General features: G+C 49.9%; 1 protein-coding gene across 10 annotated transcripts in view; it reads left to right on the forward strand.

Moving 5' to 3' along the window:
- RNF144A (ring finger protein 144A) overlaps window positions 1–18,012 on the forward strand; it is a 117,157-nt gene that overhangs the window by 66,921 nt on the left and 32,224 nt on the right. For all 10 annotated transcript variants that reach the window (XM_082642938.1, XM_082642942.1, XM_082642934.1 and 7 more), the window contains one exon: window positions 11,397–11,542. In XM_082642938.1, the coding sequence (XP_082499064.1) occupies window positions 11,408–11,542 (135 nt within the window). In that variant the 5' untranslated portion in view covers window positions 11,397–11,407. The remainder of the gene's footprint in view (window positions 1–11,396; window positions 11,543–18,012) is intronic.

The raw sequence follows: 18,012 nt of genomic DNA on the forward strand, positions 1-18,012 counted from the left end.
TCACCTGGACAGTTGCCGTTGTCTCCCACCGGTCGCTTGGCCTCTGCCTTTGCCCCGCTGGTCTGTCGGGGACCCTGGACACCATTTCAGCACATCTCCCCCGCCCTGCTTGTTTTGCCCACTGCACACGCATTACTGGCTGACACACTGTCTGTTTTGCCAATTTACCTTATTTATTTCCTGTCTCCCCAGTGGAGTGTTAGCTCCCAGAGGGCAGGGGTGCTTGTAGAGTCTGTGCACTGTTAACGTTTCCGGTGACCAGAGCAGTGCCTGGAACAAAGTGCTCCGAGATACCTGTTTAATGAATGATCAAAGGAAGACTGTCTTCTGTTGTCCCAGGTGTGAATTCCCCTAGGGACACTTTTCAGTTCATCCCAATGGTATCGTGTACGTTTGAAAACTAAGGGGTATATGTGTATGTACGTTTCTCGGGCATGCAGACCCTGAACGACCCCAGACCCCTGGCACGTGCCGTGGCCTGGCCTGCAGGGGCACCACCAGAACCTCAGGCTGGGCCATGTGTGCCTCTTGGTTATTTCAGGCCCCTCATTGAGTCCTGCATGTCATCTTGCCAGCTCTGTCTTCAGAGAATCTGGCAGATACCTGGCCTCCTCACTGAAAACATGAATCAGCTCTAACTACCCGAGTGGAGTTTATTGTATCCACTTACTCTGTTTTTAGCAATACCCCTTCCTCTCATCTGTTCTTAAGAAGCAAAGACAAAATCCAAATAAACCTGATAGAAGAAGTGTATATATCGGTACAATAAGAAATCTGCTGCAGGTATTTGGAAGCTCCAAATTTTACCTGATTTTCTGGCTAAAGTACATCAAGGAAGCCGAAACCATCTGCAGCTCAATATTGATAAAAGGGTGATTCTGCTTGACTCCCCCAAGGTTTCTTTGAACAGATTCCCTGTCATTGTATACCTTTTATTTGATCCCTTTTCCCTCATGATGAGATCTTCACAAGCAGGTGCTTCAACCGGAGAAAAGGCTTTGGTTGTTGCCCGACGTGCTGTGTGGGTGAGACCTCTGGCCCTTGTCATCCCGTGTCTAGAAAAGTGTTTGGATCATTACAGAAACCTAACGCCGGCTGGCTAACTACCGATCATGCGTAGGTGGAAGGGTTGGGGTGTGTAACCATAGGCCTTGGGATGGGAGGGGCTTGAGGTGGAATTGCCGTGAGCTCTTAGGAAGGGTGGGCGGGAGTGTTGAGATGATTTCGTGGACAGACAGGGCTCACAGCCGCAGGAGTACCTGAGCTCCGAGACGGGCCTGTGGTGGCAGGATAGATCCTTTGAGAGAATGTTTTACCCTGTAGCTCTCCCTCTCTCTGAGATGCATCGCCCTTTGCTGCTTCAGTCACAGCAGCAGTCGCTCTTGCTGAGAGCTGGGTGACCGCTTCCCAGGTGGGTGGAAGGAGGGAGGGGTCAGGGCCTGGAGGAATCCTGCGAGCCAGGCCCGAGCCAGTGCTCAGATGAGGCTGCTGCTCCAGGAGGGTCCAGGACAGGTCCCGGGGGTCGTGTGGTCGGTGGGCAACAATGCTGACATGAGAACCCCGGCTTCTGGAATCTTCACAGAGGCCCGTGTCCATCCCACTGCGTGCTCCCTACCCCATCACGTCTTGTTCTGTTAACCCAAGGGATTGACAAGCTCCACGCCGAGGAATTTCCCAGGCTCCTTGTCTTAGAAGCAAGACCTCTGTTTGGTGCCTGGAAGGACAGAGCCACGTACCTGTCCTACCCCAATCTGAGCTGGCCAGAGCGTGCTCCCAAAGCACCCGCCATCAACCAGGACTGACTTAAAGGGGCCAGAGGACTCAGAGGACACCTGTGCCCCACTGAGGGCCCTTTCTTTGGCAGAGCATGATTAGGAATGTTTAGAGCAGGGAATGAGCATGGCCCGTGCTGTCCATCCTCTATCCTACATGTGTGGACATGTTCTGTTGCTCTTTTCTCTGTGTCCTTATCTGAAAAATAAAAAGTGGAGATAATGATTCACTGTGTCACTGGCAAGGTTTAGCAATAGTACCATCAGGGTGGTTCATGCCAGGTAGAAGGCGGTGGGATGGCGTGAGGTGGCCGTGCGACCTCTTAGCAAATCCCTAAACAGCTGGGAGTAAGGAAATCATCTCTAAAAGGACACACAATCCGATGATATCCCCATCGGCCTTAAAACACAATGCCTTTATGTCTGACTTTTAAAGTTGTGGCTCGCTGGTAGCCAAAGTGTGACGTTTGCGGTGGGAATAATAGTCCCTTTGTGTCTCCCTCTGCGTTTCATTCCTGGACCGAGGTCAAAGAGCCAGGCTGGGCGGGGCCGTCTGCGGGAAGCCGTCTGTGATGAGGAAGATACTGGGCGTTGTGAGTGAGTGCTGTGCCGTGAATGTCACTTGTTTCCTAAGCCAGGCCTCCCACAGAGGGGCAGCTTCCAGAAGCAAGTGCACACGTCTGCCCAGGCAGGGGAGGAAGCGTCTCAAGGCCGGAGCCCCGGCTGGTGCTGGAAATGTCTGTAAGGGCTTTTTCAGCCGGCTTTCTGTCGTGTCTGTGTGGGCCTCCCTCTTTTGCACCCCAGGCAGCCGCAGGGGCTCCGGGCCTTGCTGCAGGAAGACTCACTGTGTTGGCCTCGCCCCAGCCCTGACGTTTTTCTGGCAAGAGAAGCGCAGACTCAGAGCACCAGGGTAGGATGGAGGGAGGAGATGGGCCTGCTCTGTGGAAGGAAGCGGCTCGTTTAAGTCAACCTTCCCGTCAACCCCAGTGTGTACCTCAGTGCCCAGAAATAGATGCGGCATCACAGTCAGGGTGTGCCAGGTGAAGGAACTCCTCTCCACTCTCACCTGTGCAGGTGCATTTGAAAGGTGCAGAGCTCCCATTCGTGGATGGTTTGTTAAACCCACTTTTAGTACATTTCAAGATTTTGAATATGACAAATTTATCAAGCCATGAATCTGTAGGCAAGGCAGTCAGAGCCCCAGAGCCCAGGGGCGATGGGAAGCAGATCTCCTTCGCCCTCCAAGCGACATCTAGAAGGGGGTTAAGTTGAAATATGTTGAACTTGAGATAACTACAAGCAGAGAAGCTCCCGGGCTCGACAGAGGAGGGTCTGCTCCCGGGGCAGATCCCACAGCATTAAAGGAATAGAGCATCGGGCCAGACCTCTGCCTTCCCTGCCCTGCTTGAATGCAAGTATTTCCCAGCATTTAAAAAAATTTAAAAAAAGACAAAACCAAAAACCCCATTTTACGGAAAAGGTGACCGAGGGACACCAGTGTCAGGTAACCGACTGAAGACCTCAAGGGGAGACAGGCTTACCTTCCTCAGACGTGGGGCCCGGCTGGGACACGGGCTTGTGGGACAGCCTGGCAAGGGGGTTGCCTTACTGGATGGGGCCTCAGGGACGGGGGGTGGGGCAGCCGAATGCAACGGGACCTGTTTGCCCGGGAATGGCTGCCTGGCTTAGACATCCATGCTTTTAGCACAGAGGCTTCTGGGCCATGGTTAACAGAGGTGAGTTTATATGCTTATAAAATGGTCCGAATCTTTGGTAGGCAGGAGGGAAGTAAATAGAAGGTCCCAGGTTAAGTGAAGGCAAGTTTCCTCATCCTGTCTATGGTAAGGGACCCTCAGGTTTCTACGACGTGCGGAGTGGAAGCCCTTACCTGCGCCTGACAGGTCTCTGGCTGTTTCTCCTGTGCAGAGTGCAGCTCGGACAGGCTGGAGTTCTCTGTGGTCCCTGGGCCCCTTGTTGATTGTCTCCTCTTTGCTCTTTTCCCTGCAAAGTCTAAATGTTGGGGAACCTGTGACAGCAAAATGATGGAAAAGTAGCTTTTTCTTCCCTTTTTAACCTTGATGGTGTGTGGTCGTGCTTGAGAGCGTGTTTTGTGCTTCGTCCAGTGGAGCCATACTGTGCGCCCTTCTTGGAGTAACAACGTGTCCATTAACACCTGAAGACCCGCGCGGGGTTTGATGGTTAAAACTAAGCACACGAAACTGCCCAATTATATTTAATCCCATATTCCTCTGATTTTTAGTATCACACTTAATAGTACCATTTGGGGTCAAATCTAAAAAGAATGATACAAATGAACATTTTTACAAAACAGAAATAGGCTCACAGACATAGAAAGCAAATTTATGGTTACCAAAGGGGAAAGGGAGTGGGGAGAGAAAAAGTAGGAGGTTGGAATTAACAGACACACACTACTATATATAAAATAGATGATCAACAAGGACCTACTGTGTAGCACAGTTTACTATACTCAATATCTTGTAATAACCTATAATGGAAAAGAATCTGAGAAAGAATATATATATATACATATATATATAATTTAACTGAATCACTGTGCTGTACATCTGAAACTAACACAACATTGTAAATCAGCTATACTTCAATAGAAAAAAAACAAGTTAAAAAATAAAAATGATACTGCTTGGGGAAAACATGGTCTTAAAACAGATTAAAATCTTAGATTCTTAAAAGATTCCAGTTGACTCTGCATGTTAATAGGCTTATTTGGGTTTAAATGAAAACAACAAATTTTTTAAAATAAACTTTTTATTTTAGGGCAGTTTAGATGAACAGATTTGGTTTTAAATTTAGCTTTAGGTTAACAGATTTGGACTTATATTTAGAAAGCTGATGCAGATTGTATAGGGAGGTACCATATAGAAGAGTTTGAGGTCTCCACCACTGCTGACATCCCATCCCCACCAGAGGCGCGGGTGTTACAGCGATGAATCTACACTAAGACATCCCTCCCACCCAGAGTCCATAGTTTGCTGTATTAGCCCAGGCTGCCATAACAAAACGCCGTAGACTGGGTGACTTAAAACACAGAAATGTATTTTCTCACAGTTCTAGAGGCTACAAGTCCGAGATCGGGAGGCCAGCAGGGTTGGGTTTTCCTCAGGTACTGGTGAAAGCCCTCTTTGTGGCTTGCAGGTGGCTTCCTTCTCCCTGAGTCCTCACCTGTAGGAGAAAGAGAGGGGGATGCTGAGATCTTCCTCTCTCATAAGGCCACAGCCTTACTGGATTAGAACCCCACCCTTACGACCCCACTGAACCTTCATTGCCTCAAAAGGACATACAATCATCACATTGAGGGTTAGGGCTTCAACATAGGAACTTTGTGGGGGACATGACTTTGCGCACACCATTGACTTTGGGGCTCGCAGTTGATGTGGATTTTGGCAGATGTATAATGACATGTATCCACCATTACAAATCATACTGATGAGTTTCACTGTCCTAAAATATCCTCTGTGCTCGGCCTGTTTATCCTTTTCTCCCTGACAGGCAATCTCAGATCTTTCTACAGTCTCCATAATTTTACCTTTTCCAGAATGTCATATAGTTTTAATCAGACAGTCTGTGGCCTTTCAGAGAGATTGGCTTCTTTCACTTAATAAAATACATTGAAGGTTCCTCCATGTTTCTCCATGGCTCAATAGCTCATTTCCCTTTAGCCCTGAAAAAATGTTCCATTGTCTGGATGTCACACAGGTCATTTATCCGTTCACCTCCTGAAGGACATCTTCGTTGAGGCCACTTTCTGGCAATCATGCATAAAGCTGCTGTAAATATCCACGCACAGTTGTTCGTGTGAATATAAGTTTTCACGTTAGTTGGGTGAATACCTGGGAGCAGCATCGTCTCCTCCAGAGGAGACGACATTCAGACACCTTCCTGAAGGTTCATGGAACCACATACGCTTGGATAAGTCAACCTCCCTGCAGTCAATTTTCTACCCAGCAACCGTTCTCATGTTTCTGCTGTGACTGGCAGCTCCAAACTGTGAAGCTGTAGCCTTCCACCCCGCCGCCAACATGGAAGCACTCGGGTTAGGCCCAGGAAGCTCCATGGCAGAACTGGAATTAGTTTGTCTATAGACCCAGAAGGCTCCGTTCTCATGCAATCCATAGGATATACAAAGGAGGTCTCACAGGCTGGTTATGGGCCTTCTCTGTGTCTTGCTTTCCTCATTGTTGAAATTGGAATAATAACAACTATTAAAGCCTCAAAGTCACTGTGCAGATACATGAAATAATGTATAAAATTGGTTCACATAATGCCTCATGCACATATATGTGTATGTCATGGGCTGTCTGCCTGTGACAAGCACTGTCCAGCAGGATAGAAAACACTGCTTATCAATTTGGGGGACAAACTAACACATGTGGCAGACGTGGAAAGGCCACACTTCCCCGGAGGGAGTCATGGCAAAGAATAAAGTAGGCTAATATGCAGAGTCTAACCCCGTGCCTGGCACACACAGGCTGCGCAGTGTAGCATTTTTGAGAGGTGATCATGTGTTGGGCTTAAGCCCCTATGGGCTTCAGGGTGGGAGGGTCCTAGGGGGAGATGCTCTCCTGTGGAATCATGTAGCCCAGTGGTTCTTCGACTTCACTGCAGATGGGAATTCCCCGAAAGGCTAGTGAAAACTCAGATGGCTGTGACTCTCCCTGCCCCCTCGGCTGGGGAAGAGCCACCAACATGCCTCCGCCGGCTTTAGGGCAGTCCTGAGAGTAAAAGTTGGGTAGTGATTGGCTGACACCGATTTGATTTTCCCTTCCCCTACTTTGCCTTGAAGGGGTGACAGTGGGTGAATAGGGACCTGCAGAATCCACAGCCCCACAGCCCAGGTGCGATGGTCCTGGCCAAATAACCACATCGTACTTTTAAGACTATCTCCCTCAATGGGTTCTTTTCCCTTCTAGCTCTTTCTCATCCTTGTATACCTCTCATCACAATGCACCCTCTGCATAACCCAGTCGTGCTTAATAAGTAACTTGCCTTATAAACATTTTGAGTTGCTTAGATTGAATAATGCTTAAAATTGACCAGATGTTCTTAAAATAGTTTGTTGTTTCATTCTACTTGACATTCACGTTAGGAAAACAAAGACTTTTTCTCTTATTGTGCATTGTGATTTTGTTTGCAAATTCCTATTTCAAGTTTGCAGCTGTTCAATGTTTGCAAAATCATATTCAGCCCATCCTGTGTGTCAGGAAGGTTGTGATGGGCTTAGACAATGTATCTTTTTTTTTTTGGTAAAATATGTCCAATTGTTGTTCCCACTGAAACATGATTGTGAGCTCACCTTAGAGAGTGTCTACTCTGTAGGAAAGAATACTGACAAGATGCCAGGAGACCGAGTCTGACCTGCTTCAAGGCTGAATCATAGGGCTGGGAGGTGAGAGGCTATGTCTAACCTGTGCCCAGGGCAGTGGAGGCCACATTGCCTCAGGTCAAGTGGAAAATCATGGTCCAGGAAGAAAGGAAGTGAGAGGTCAAGCCTTGCAAGTTGAACTGAGGGTCATTATAAACAGGAAAGGAGCCAAGCTCAGAAGTTGGGGGAGAGAGAATTGTCTGGGGAGGAACCAGCTAGGATGGGACCAGTGGTCCACGGTGAAAGGCAGTGAGTGGGGTCAGGGCCGCGGGCTTCAAGGACTATGTCAAAGGGTTAAGACCCTGATTTCTGCCATTTGGGGTGATGTCCAGCCTTGGAGCACCCTGCACAGCAGATGATAAAGCAGGAGGCTTCTGAGGTTTTGGTGTTTGCTTCTTCCAAAGATGATGGCCATCAGCCTGAACTTCCTAAGACTAAGTCCATCTTAACGTCTCTCAGTTTTTCTCCTCTCCTTGGTTCGTATGGGTTAATGTCCAAGCTCTTGAACCCGACATAGCCTAATGACCTTTACTTACCAGGAATTTTAAACATATTCTTTCTCACTCACTCTTCACAAGTGTACATGGGAGGTGATGGTGTGTAAGTTTTACAGAGAGAAAAAAAACTAAAGTTTCTCGAGGTTGAGTAATTTCTCCAAAATCACATGACCAAGTGGCAGAACAGGAATTTGGACCCAGGTCTGCTGGGTGACATGTCATCTGCTGCTCAGTGCCCTACAGAATCTGGACCCCAGACCTTTTGGACAGTGTCCACTGCTGCCTTTCCCCAGCTCTCCAGGACAGAAAAGCCAATTAAGGAACCTCTGTCCCCTTGGGGACATTTCCAGTCTTAAGCGATTTCTCAATAATTCCAGTAAAGGTTTGTGATCCCTGTTAGGGCTTAACTAACATTCTTAATCAAAACACGGTTGACACTCTGTACTGTGAGCTTTAAGAGATATTAAGGATTAAAACAGAAAAAGGTGCCGAGAAACATACAGAAAAAAGTCTTGGCACCTGAGCCCAGGATCCAGGCAACACTGGACATTTAAAATACTCATAATAAGCATAAATTCAAGATGCAGGGAGATGTTCCAAATGAAAATGAGCTCAGGGACATGAGGAGTCTTATTCTGGTACGCTCTGCACCCCCAGATTGCTGAGTGGCCCCCAAATTACCTAAGTGTTCTGGTGCCCTTGGATTAAGGTCCAATGATCATGTTTGTTTAAATTAGCCGGAAGGCTCCAGCCCACCCCACAATCACTTGAATTTGTGTCAGAGTTCTTCTCTAACAGTGGGAAGTGCACTTACTTTAGACTAAGTCGCCCCCAGATGTTAACTGTCCGGGGAGGAGGCTGCTGTCCCTGCCCTGCCCCGACCTCGGATTTCCCGCCCTCACTCCCAATGCCGGTTCCCGCCGGAAGTCAGGAACTCCCCTCACTTGCTTGAGCTCTTATAGGTCAGGGTCTCCTCCGCTGCTCTGCCACCCTGACATCACTCATGCGCCTGGGTCGCGTGTCACTGTGTCTTATCTCCTCTGCGCGTTCCCAAGACCATCGCAGAGTTTCTTCCCCAACTCACACGTGCCGTCCCTGCCCCCAGCGCCCTGCGTAGAACTCACAGTGGTTCGTCCTAAGTAAATATTTGCTTAGTGATACCCGGTGAACTGTGACTGTCAAAACACGAGAAATGTATATAATTTTTTTCTAAAAAAAAGTATCATGACAGCTCCCTGACCCTAGAAATAACTTGCACACCCAGCCCCTGGTTGGTATCATCAGAGGCCTTCTCACAGGTGGATAAACTATGGCCAAATGAGGCATCCCAGGGGAAGGGGAGAGGGTTTACTGAGCATTGCCATGCGTGTCAGATCCTTCATATGATCTCTGCTAATCCTGCACCAGCCCTGGGAGATGGAGGTTGTGGCCCCATCACACACATGAGCAGACTGAGGCTGACAGTGGTCAAGCAGTCCAGCACCCTACTAGATAGGGGTGTTCTGTTTGCCCGGTGGGAGCAGAGTTCCTTCTGCTCCTACGGTGTTGCCTCCACACCCTGTTGCCTGGTGAAAGATGCTGGGATACTTCTCTGTCTTATTTTGATATCCACCCCCTTTCCACCTGTATGAAATGTAACCTCCCCTTAAAACTCAAGCCTCATCTCCCCTGCAAAGTTCTATTCGGAAGATTCTAGCCCAGGCTGATTTCCAGTTTTCCCGAATGCCTTGAGCACCGATTTCACACATAATCCTACACTCTGCCTTGTGTTATCAATTAGCTTTTTATTTGGCAAAGGATGTTCCTGAGTTGAATCCTAAGACCCTAAGATGGGGAACTCTGTCTCATACATCTTTGAGACTTTCCAAGATCCAAGAGCCGTTTTGTGTATGTTCTGGTCGTTGGTTGGTGTTGTTTTGTCTTGTTTTCTTTCCCTTCACGTGTGTACCTTTGTCGTTATGCGTATTGTCTTCTGCTGTACGTGTGGAGTTGAACAGGACAAACCCTCTTTTCATGGCCTCACACACTCGGGGGGAATGTAGGTGTGTCTTGCTATCCCACTCTTTTCATGCCTCAGTTCAGAGAGTGAGGTTAGGGGTTCAGTAGGGAAGGATACCAAATTCTCTAAATCAATTTAGGTCCTGAGATTTGGATAGCAGATAGTGAGAGTTTGGATGGCCGTGGACTTTATCTGAAATTTTAACTGAATCTTTCTCAGTTCTGAGTTTGGGGGGCAAGGGGGTGCTGGTAGAATAAAGCACATACTTCCCACCACAGGTACAAAATAAGTGTTGTAGGCTTAAATCAAGTTGCAGGGGGTAAGCTAGGAGCAAGGAGCCATTTCCCTGGATGCAAGAATTCAGTCAATCAACAGGAAATTATTGAGGCCACCGTGGGTCAGAGCCGAGCTAAGAGCTGGACACTCACACCTTCTCTGTTTCCCCCGAGCAGTAAACAGTGGAAATCAGTGTGTAACATAGCAATAGGAAGATGCCTGTTATCAGGGGAACACAGAACAGGGGTGGATGTGCCCAGAGAATGTTGAGGAGGGTGGGGAAGTGACGATTGTTCCATGGATGATTGTGAAGTGTCTGTCACACACCGGGCACTGTTGGATACACTTGACCCATATAAATGAACAAATCTGCCAAAGGGCCTTGCCTCCCAGAAACTTACATTTTATGTTTTTATAAATTTATTTAATTTTTATTTTTACTTTTGACTGCGTTGGGTCTTCACTGCAGTGTGCAAGCTTCTCCTTGAGGTGGCTTCTCTTGTTGCAGAGCATAGGCTCTAGGCACGCAGGCTTCAGTAGTTGTGGCTCGCGGGCTCTAGAGCGCAGGCTTTGTAGTTGTGGCTCGCGGGCTCTAGAGCGCAGGGTCGGTAGTTGTGGCTCGCGGGCTCTAGAGCGCAGGCTCAGTAGTTGTGGCTTGCGGGCTCTAGAGCGCAGGCTCGGTAGTCGTGGCTCGCGGGCTCTAGAGCGCAGGCTCAGTAGTTGTGACTTGCGGGCTCTAGAGCGCAGGCTCAGTAGTTGTGGCACACGGGCTTAGTTGCCCCACGGCATGTGGGATCTTCCCAGACCAGGGCTCGAACCCGTGTCCCCTGCATTTGCAGGCGGATCCTTAACCACTGCGCCACCAGGGAAGCCCTGAAACTTACATTTGAGACAGTCTTCCAGGACTTAGGAGGCAGTGGTGCTTGTGCTGCTTCTGGAAGGTCAGGTGACACCTGGGCGGTGAGGACAGAAACCAGTGTGGAAGGACCAATCTACTGGGAGGGCACAGAGAGGCCAGAACTTCACCAACTGGTTTCCCTGGGATATCCCTACAGCAGAGACTGGAGAACAGTTTGATCTGACCAATAACTATTTCAGCAAAAGCTTCCTTCGCCGGGTTGCTAAGGTTCTGCCCTCCTGAGCTGGGTGCTTCGTTAGTGGACGGTGCCTTCCTCAGTGCCCATCGGAGGGGTGGAGGGAAGGATGCCGACGGGTAGACCACTTGCCGTTTTGAATATTACCATCCACACGGGAAAGGAATCACCCACAGACTCAGATCGGGGACCTCTGGCTAAAACTTCTCAGAGGACCCAGACGAGGACTGTCAAACCCCGGGCCCCTCAGTGTTCACTTGGCCACCCCCAGAGCCCCAGTTTCAGCCAGGAGTGACCCCTGCCTCGGTTCTGGTGGAGGCCACAAGGTTCTGATGGCTTGTGCTTCTCTCGTTTCAGACTGCTCTGCCATGACCACAGCGCGGTGCCGGCCCACCTGGGACCTGGCCCTGGACCCGCTGGTGTCCTGCAAGCTGTGTCTCGGGGAGTACCCAGTGGAGAAGATGACGACCATCGCCCAGTGCCAGTGCATCTTCTGTACCCTGGTGGGTCTTGCAGAAAACGCCAGTTTAAAAGAATTTCAGGAGGAGCCTTTTTCACTTTTGTTTTTGGAGACACCATGCAGCCCTTTGCCCTCACTTTTACCCAGTTATTGGAGGCGTTCTCCTCCAAATCAGTCAGGCTCCCCAAGCAGGTTCGACTGCAGGCGTCCGTGGTGCAAAAGTAATCAGTTAAACAGAATCTTAGGAGCTGGGAACGCAGTTGAGAAACCCTGATCATGGCGTGTGCGCTCCTTTCTGGAAAGGAAAAGCTTCACCACAGCTCCCTTTAGATTTAATTGAACAATGACATGCCTGAGATTGCAGGGGTGCTGGCCTGGTGAGTGCGTACGGCGGAATAGTCAGCTCTCCGTGTCAGCTGTCACTGCTTTAGCACGAAGCTGGAGAGGCTGCATCTTGAAATCGCATTTGAATTTCCTGAAGATGCAGCCAGCGTCATCCTGGGCCAAATGGCCTGCTCTTAACACCTGTAGGGGCTTCTGTTTCCATCAGGCCTCACTCAGACCCAGCATTTTACCTATCAGAAGAGAAAAATGATGGTGTAGTGTTTGTTTTCATTTTGTCTCGTTTAATTTTGCTTGGTTTTTCTTCCCATTCAAGGAATACAAAAAAAAAAAAAAAAAGAAAAAAGAAAAGTCTGGAAAAACAATTTTCCTTTAAATTGTGAAAAACTAAAAAAAGTTTCTGAATTAGACTACTGTTATAAATGGACTATAGAAATGGCCTTCCCGTGTATTGTTCAGATGTCTGGATTGGGTTCTGTCCCTGACAGCCTCCTCCTGATTTTCAGTGACTTCTTTCTTCCTGCCCCTATTTTACAGACCTTATTCTGTTTGTCTCTGTTTTACAGACCTTGTCTGTTTGGGACCTATGTGCATTCAATAGCATCATCTGCATTTTACGGATGAGATGGAGCTTTCAATCGTTTAAGTCTGGGTCTCTGACTTCCCTTTATGTTAGACACTGGCTTCCTGAGGCCACATTTCTGTCCCCAAATGCCTGGTCTGCAGCGGGGCCCGTGACAGATAATCAGCAGAGGCAGCAGGGTTGAACCGCACAGTCAGCCTCAGCCGTGTGCTTAGCAGCCGAGCAATGTGCCTCTGTAAAGCCCCAGGAAAGTAACTTCAACCTGGAGCACTGGAAGCTGCTTTGGGCTTTTTCTGAGCTGGGGAAGGATGGGAGGGAGAGAGCCCTGGGGGGAGGTGGGTGGAAAGACAGATGTGCAGCCAATGAACACAGAGAATTGGACTCGTTTTCATTTCTGGAGGATGAGATGGTCCAGCGTCGGGAAGGATTAGAGTTCTCTTTATGCAAAAAGTGCCTCCCTCTTGCCTGAAGGGAAGTTTTCCGCAATCTCAACCAATTGGCTTGATTCCCGTCTGCAGATGTGCCTGTAGGCGAGCTTGCTGCCACTCGCCGTCCCCTGCCTGCGTCGTGTGGGGAGGGCCTCATGGGACCACGGCTTCTTTTCTTCCACTGTGAGGTCGCCCATTCACCCTGGCATGGTTTTACCCAGCCTTTCATTTGTTGTCATTGTTATAGTTTTCTATTTCTAGAGCATAGTAGTGAAAATAAATAAGCAAGTCTAATTCAGATCAAACACTTAATTTAAGTCAGGGACTGTGAATAGAGGAAAATAACATTGTTTTCTCAAAGAGGGGTTTGCTGGGAGCACTGAGAAACAGGTGACAGCTGTGATTGTTTTCTCACAGCCATTTATTAAAAATTAAGATGTTGAGGCAGGCTTACTTGTGTCCGCAGCTCCCTGCAACATGAAGCACAGGAAACACCTGCATGTTGCAGACTGGGGGAAGGCGCCCGTGTCCCCGAGGGCTTCCGTCACCTGCCGTCCCCTCTGTGTAGGCCTCAGGGTCCCCCAGCCAGCAGAACTGCCACTGTCTTTTTCCTGGGGACAGACCTGGGAAGGTAGGAAAGAGTGAAGAGAGAAAATTGTGCAAAGCTGAAAGGGGGCACTCTTCAAATAAAAACTACTAGAGAATTATGGGCTTTAGGTCTGAGGTAGATTGGCCTCAAGGAGGAAGGGGCTCGAGGGGAAAGCCTGGTGTTTGGGGTCAGGCATCAGGGCACTGAAACGCAAGCTATTTCTGACCTCAGCCTCCCTTGTGTGCCTCATCTGTATAATGGAGCTGAACGGAGTTTACCCTGAGGTTCAGGAAGCACACGTGTGAAGCAGTTGCCACGTGGAGGCTCAGATCCTCTCCATCTTGCTTCTGAGCTGGGACTTAGAACCGCAGGGATCTGAAGGAGCTCTGGGCAGCTTTCCCCAAGTGTGTGTCCTGAGGAACGCTTGTCCTCAAAGATGCACTCAGACGATCTGTGTGGTTCAGTGGATTTACTGCACACAGCATGCCGTGTCCCTCTCTGTACCCTTACCCCTGGGACACTCTGGGTGCCCAAGGGCACAAAGCAAGCCCCGAGGAATCCACACAAGGGACAACTGTTGATTTAACTTGCGTCTCCCCAAATTACTCGAGTACCAGAAATATGTGCCTACCAGGTACTAACGTGGCATGACCATGACACATGTTTGTGTCCATGACACTGCACGGACATTGTCCTTTGCCAGTCCCACTGGCACTGCCTTTGTGTAGGCATTAAGCGCTTCAGGTGGCATGAGGGTCCCGCCCGTGACCCAGGAAGCCTGCAGAGCTGGGGCTCCCAGTGATGGTAACAAAATGGTAGCAGCTGCAGACGGCACGTCCTCACCCTGCGCTGTCCACAGGTAGAGCGAGGGTATCTCTCTTGGTAACTTGTGGGTGAAGAAGACACGTGTGTTCCCAGGAAACCCTCTGGCCTCCTTGGCTGTGTGACTGTCATTGATCCTGCTCTTGGGGCCGGCGAGTTGGGGCACTGCTCACAGGCTCCACAGGCGTGGTTTTCATTTTTACGTCTGGATTTAGGGTCCCCTTAAAACTTCACCTTGTGGGTGAAAAAACAGCTTCTCTGATTGCTGGTGGTTTACCCCGTGCCTTGCAACATGGCCACGCTTCCCATAAGACCCTGCAAAGTGGGCGGGATTCTCCATCTCCTCAAAGAGACACTGCAGCTCAGAAAGATGGGACGAGCTGCTCTAGAACGTTCACTGGGTGTGCCTTGACTCCAGTGCATTTGCTTTTTGCATTAAAACCTGATGCGTGTGCATAAACCATGCAGAAGAAAGTGCTGACTCCTGGTATCAGCTTTGCTGACAAACATGACAAAGAACTGAAGGGCTGCTGGGAGGCATTTGCAGGCCATGTTTTGGCTCACGGGCACTGGGCTTCCTTCTCACGCCCCCAGATCTCAGTACCTTCCTACCCAGGAAGGACACTTGGGTCCCTCTCTCTCTCTCCCCGTTTTGTGCACTTGATTCTGAATCTCAAAGCCGACCTCCCTGTTCTCTTGCAGGAGGCCCATCCGCATCCTGCTGCAGTCAGGGTCCTGGAACCCTGCCCCATTGATGGCAAGGCACCCAAATGGGCATTCTCGGTCTCCCCAGCCCCTTCGTATTCATGAGATAAAAGACAAACAAAAGTCTTGGTTTCTCCATTCGATGGAATAATCTTCAGTCATTTGGAAAATCTAGACAGCTGAACCTAACGAGGCTGGGTGAACAGAGTACCCCTCTGTTAGAATTAGCCCTCAGGTACCACCGATTCTGAGCCGTTGCCCATGTACTGCCATTGTCACACCCTCAGACCCTCAAACTCGTCCTATCCTTGCATCCCCTTCTCTCACGTGCCTTCTTAAATTCACATGCACACAACACACAGATCCCACACAACTGCACATGAAACACACTCATTCTACTTTCAGGAAGAGTTCAGCCCAAGGTTTATCTGTTGCTTCTGCATTTCCAGCCTCTTGGACTTTTGATGCAGAGTAAATGAATATCTGTTGAGTGGTTGAAAGGGAGGACCCTTTCGTGTCCCTGACTCTGATTTCCATACGTTAACCCTGCCCACCACAGCCAGCTCTGTCTGGCATTCCCTGGGAGGTCTTGGTGATGAAGGTGATGTGGTTTGGTAAAATGCTCACACTTGCTTCTCCACGGCTTAGGAGAAGGGAGACCTTGTCTTACACACACGGCGTCTCCTGCAGCTCGTTTAGAAGCCCAAGGGTGAGGAGAGCGCCCTCCCTGCGGAGGAGAGAATGGTGTCTTCTCCCCAGAAAGGCCCAAGGACAGCCGGGGACCAGAGCACCGAGGTTACCTGGAGCAGGGCTGACCGTGGGGCTGCACCTGGCCTTCAGCAAAGCCGAGGGGTCGGAGCTCAGGGGAGCTTAGTCCAGGAGACAGCAGATCCTGTGGTTTGTCAAGAGCAGAGGACGAAGAGGACACGTAGATGAGAGCTGGGTTTTGTTTTCTGGGGGGTTTCTTTGGGTAGAAAGTAAGTCTGAATTTTGTTTTCCTCTAAAAATTTTACAAAAGCAACCTTCATACTCTGGACTCCCCTGCTTTGGGTAAAGTCACATTCCTGCAGCCCGGAGCAGCGTCGCTGCCAGAACATTCACCACGGGGCCGGCTGGGTGGCCTGCTCAGGTTTCCAGCTCCTGGTGGCATGGCCAGGGGGCGGGGGGGGGATGCATAAAGCATCCTTGTCATGCCTGCTGTGCCAGGCGGTGGCTCCCGCCTCCCTGAGGACAGCTCTGTGAGGAAGGGCTTGCCCTCCCCGCCTGCAGAGACGCCTGGGATGCCACGCCGTCCAGTTGCTCTTTGGCAGTGACCTGAGGTCCACACCGCCACGGGTCTCCCCTCCTCTGCACGGCTGCCGAGTGTCCGTGTCCATGTGGGTGTCGGCTTGTCGTGTGTGTGAGCGCTCAGCTCCCCAGATGTTGGCATCTGCCTTTCCCTGCGGTGTCGTTAATCCCTTGCTTTCTACCAGCACTCACAGGCACAGGGACTGGAGAGATAAGCCGTTCTTGCTTCCAAAGTGCCTGCCTTCTAATGGGGGAGGAAGGTAGGCAGACCCTCGGCGATGGAGGCTGAGGGGATGCCGAGCAGAACACGTGGTGCGTGTGCGGTCGCCGTGCCGGAGCACTGTGGACCCTGGGGCACCGACTGTAGAGGCACCCTTTTCTGTCAGCCAGGCTTGTCTCATCCCACACCGTGGAGGAAGGGGGCTCAGAGAGGCACAGCTCCGGCTCCAGTCACACATCTGGCAAGCGGGTTCGCTGGCATCCCAACCCAGGGCGGGGATTCCAGGGTCCTTGCTGTTTGAACACTGTTCGTAGGGGCCCCACCACAGTTTGGACCTGCCTGCACGGACTGTTCGTAAACAGTGGATCTTAGTGAGCAGAAGCTACTCAGGCACCTCTGAGCACAGTTTCTGGAGGTTTCTTTCGGCTGTTAGCATCATCGGTAGCCAGCAGGCCTCCAAGGGAGAAAACAGATGAATTTCAGGCCTGCTGCAGACTTTACAGCAGGCAGAGGTGTCCCTGTGGCCCCCTTCTCCTTGGCAGAAAAATTCTAGCACAGCGGAGGTACCTTAGCAGATCAGCAGTGCTGCCTCTGCCTTTGGACCGGGTTTCAAAGAGTTGGATGACAGAGTGGAAAACGAAAGGCCTGGAACATTCTGCGGCTCTCTACAGCCCCCCTCCCTCCTCCTGCCCTTTGTGTGGTAGACGCTCCTTTGCTGGGACGTCTTGTCCCTCTGGCCAGCTTTCCATCTCTGGGATGCCTTCCTGACCACCCGCGCCCCTGAGGTGGGACCCCACTGGAGCCCCAGCACAGTGTGTCTTAAGGATCTGCACACGCATCTTTTCCCACAGGGGCCTTGGGGTCTTGATGTCGTGGAATGTCCTGGCATCCAAGCATCAGGGACACATAAAGACACAGTCTAGTTTGACTCAGACTTTGCCACAATGCTTTGTACTGAAAGAAAAAAAAAAAACCTCATGAGGTAACAGAAAATAAGTAATAAATGATTGCTTATGAAAGAGCTCTTGATTGGGGAGGAAGAAGGCAGAGTTTAAAAAAACAAAACCCTCACCTCTTTGGAGTCAGGCACACGTGGGTTTGAGCTCGAGCTCCTACACTTACAGACTCCACCTCTGGGCCCGTTTTTTTTTTTTTTTTTTTTTTTTAGTTTCTGCTTTATAACAAAGTGAATCAGTTATACATATACATCTGTTCCCATATCCCTTCCCTCTTGCGTCTCCCTCCCTCCCACCCTCCCTATCCCTCCTCTCTAGGTGGTCACAAAGCACTGAGCTGATCTCCCTGTGCTATGCGGCTGCTTCCCACTAGCTATCTACCTTACGTTTGGTAGTGTATATATGTCCATGCCTCTCTCTCACTTCGTCGCAGCTTACCCTTCCCCCTCCCCATATCCTCAAGTCCATTCTCAAGTAGGTCTGTGCCTTTATTCCTGTTTTACCCCTAGGTTCTTCATGACATTTTTTTTCTTAAATTCCATATATATGTGTTAGCATACGGTATTTGTCTTTCTCTTTCT

The sequence above is a fragment of the Mesoplodon mirus genome, assembly GCF_964341445.2.
Source record: "Mesoplodon mirus genome assembly, chromosome: 14".
NCBI classification, from domain to species: Eukaryota; Metazoa; Chordata; class Mammalia; order Artiodactyla; family Ziphiidae; genus Mesoplodon; species Mesoplodon mirus.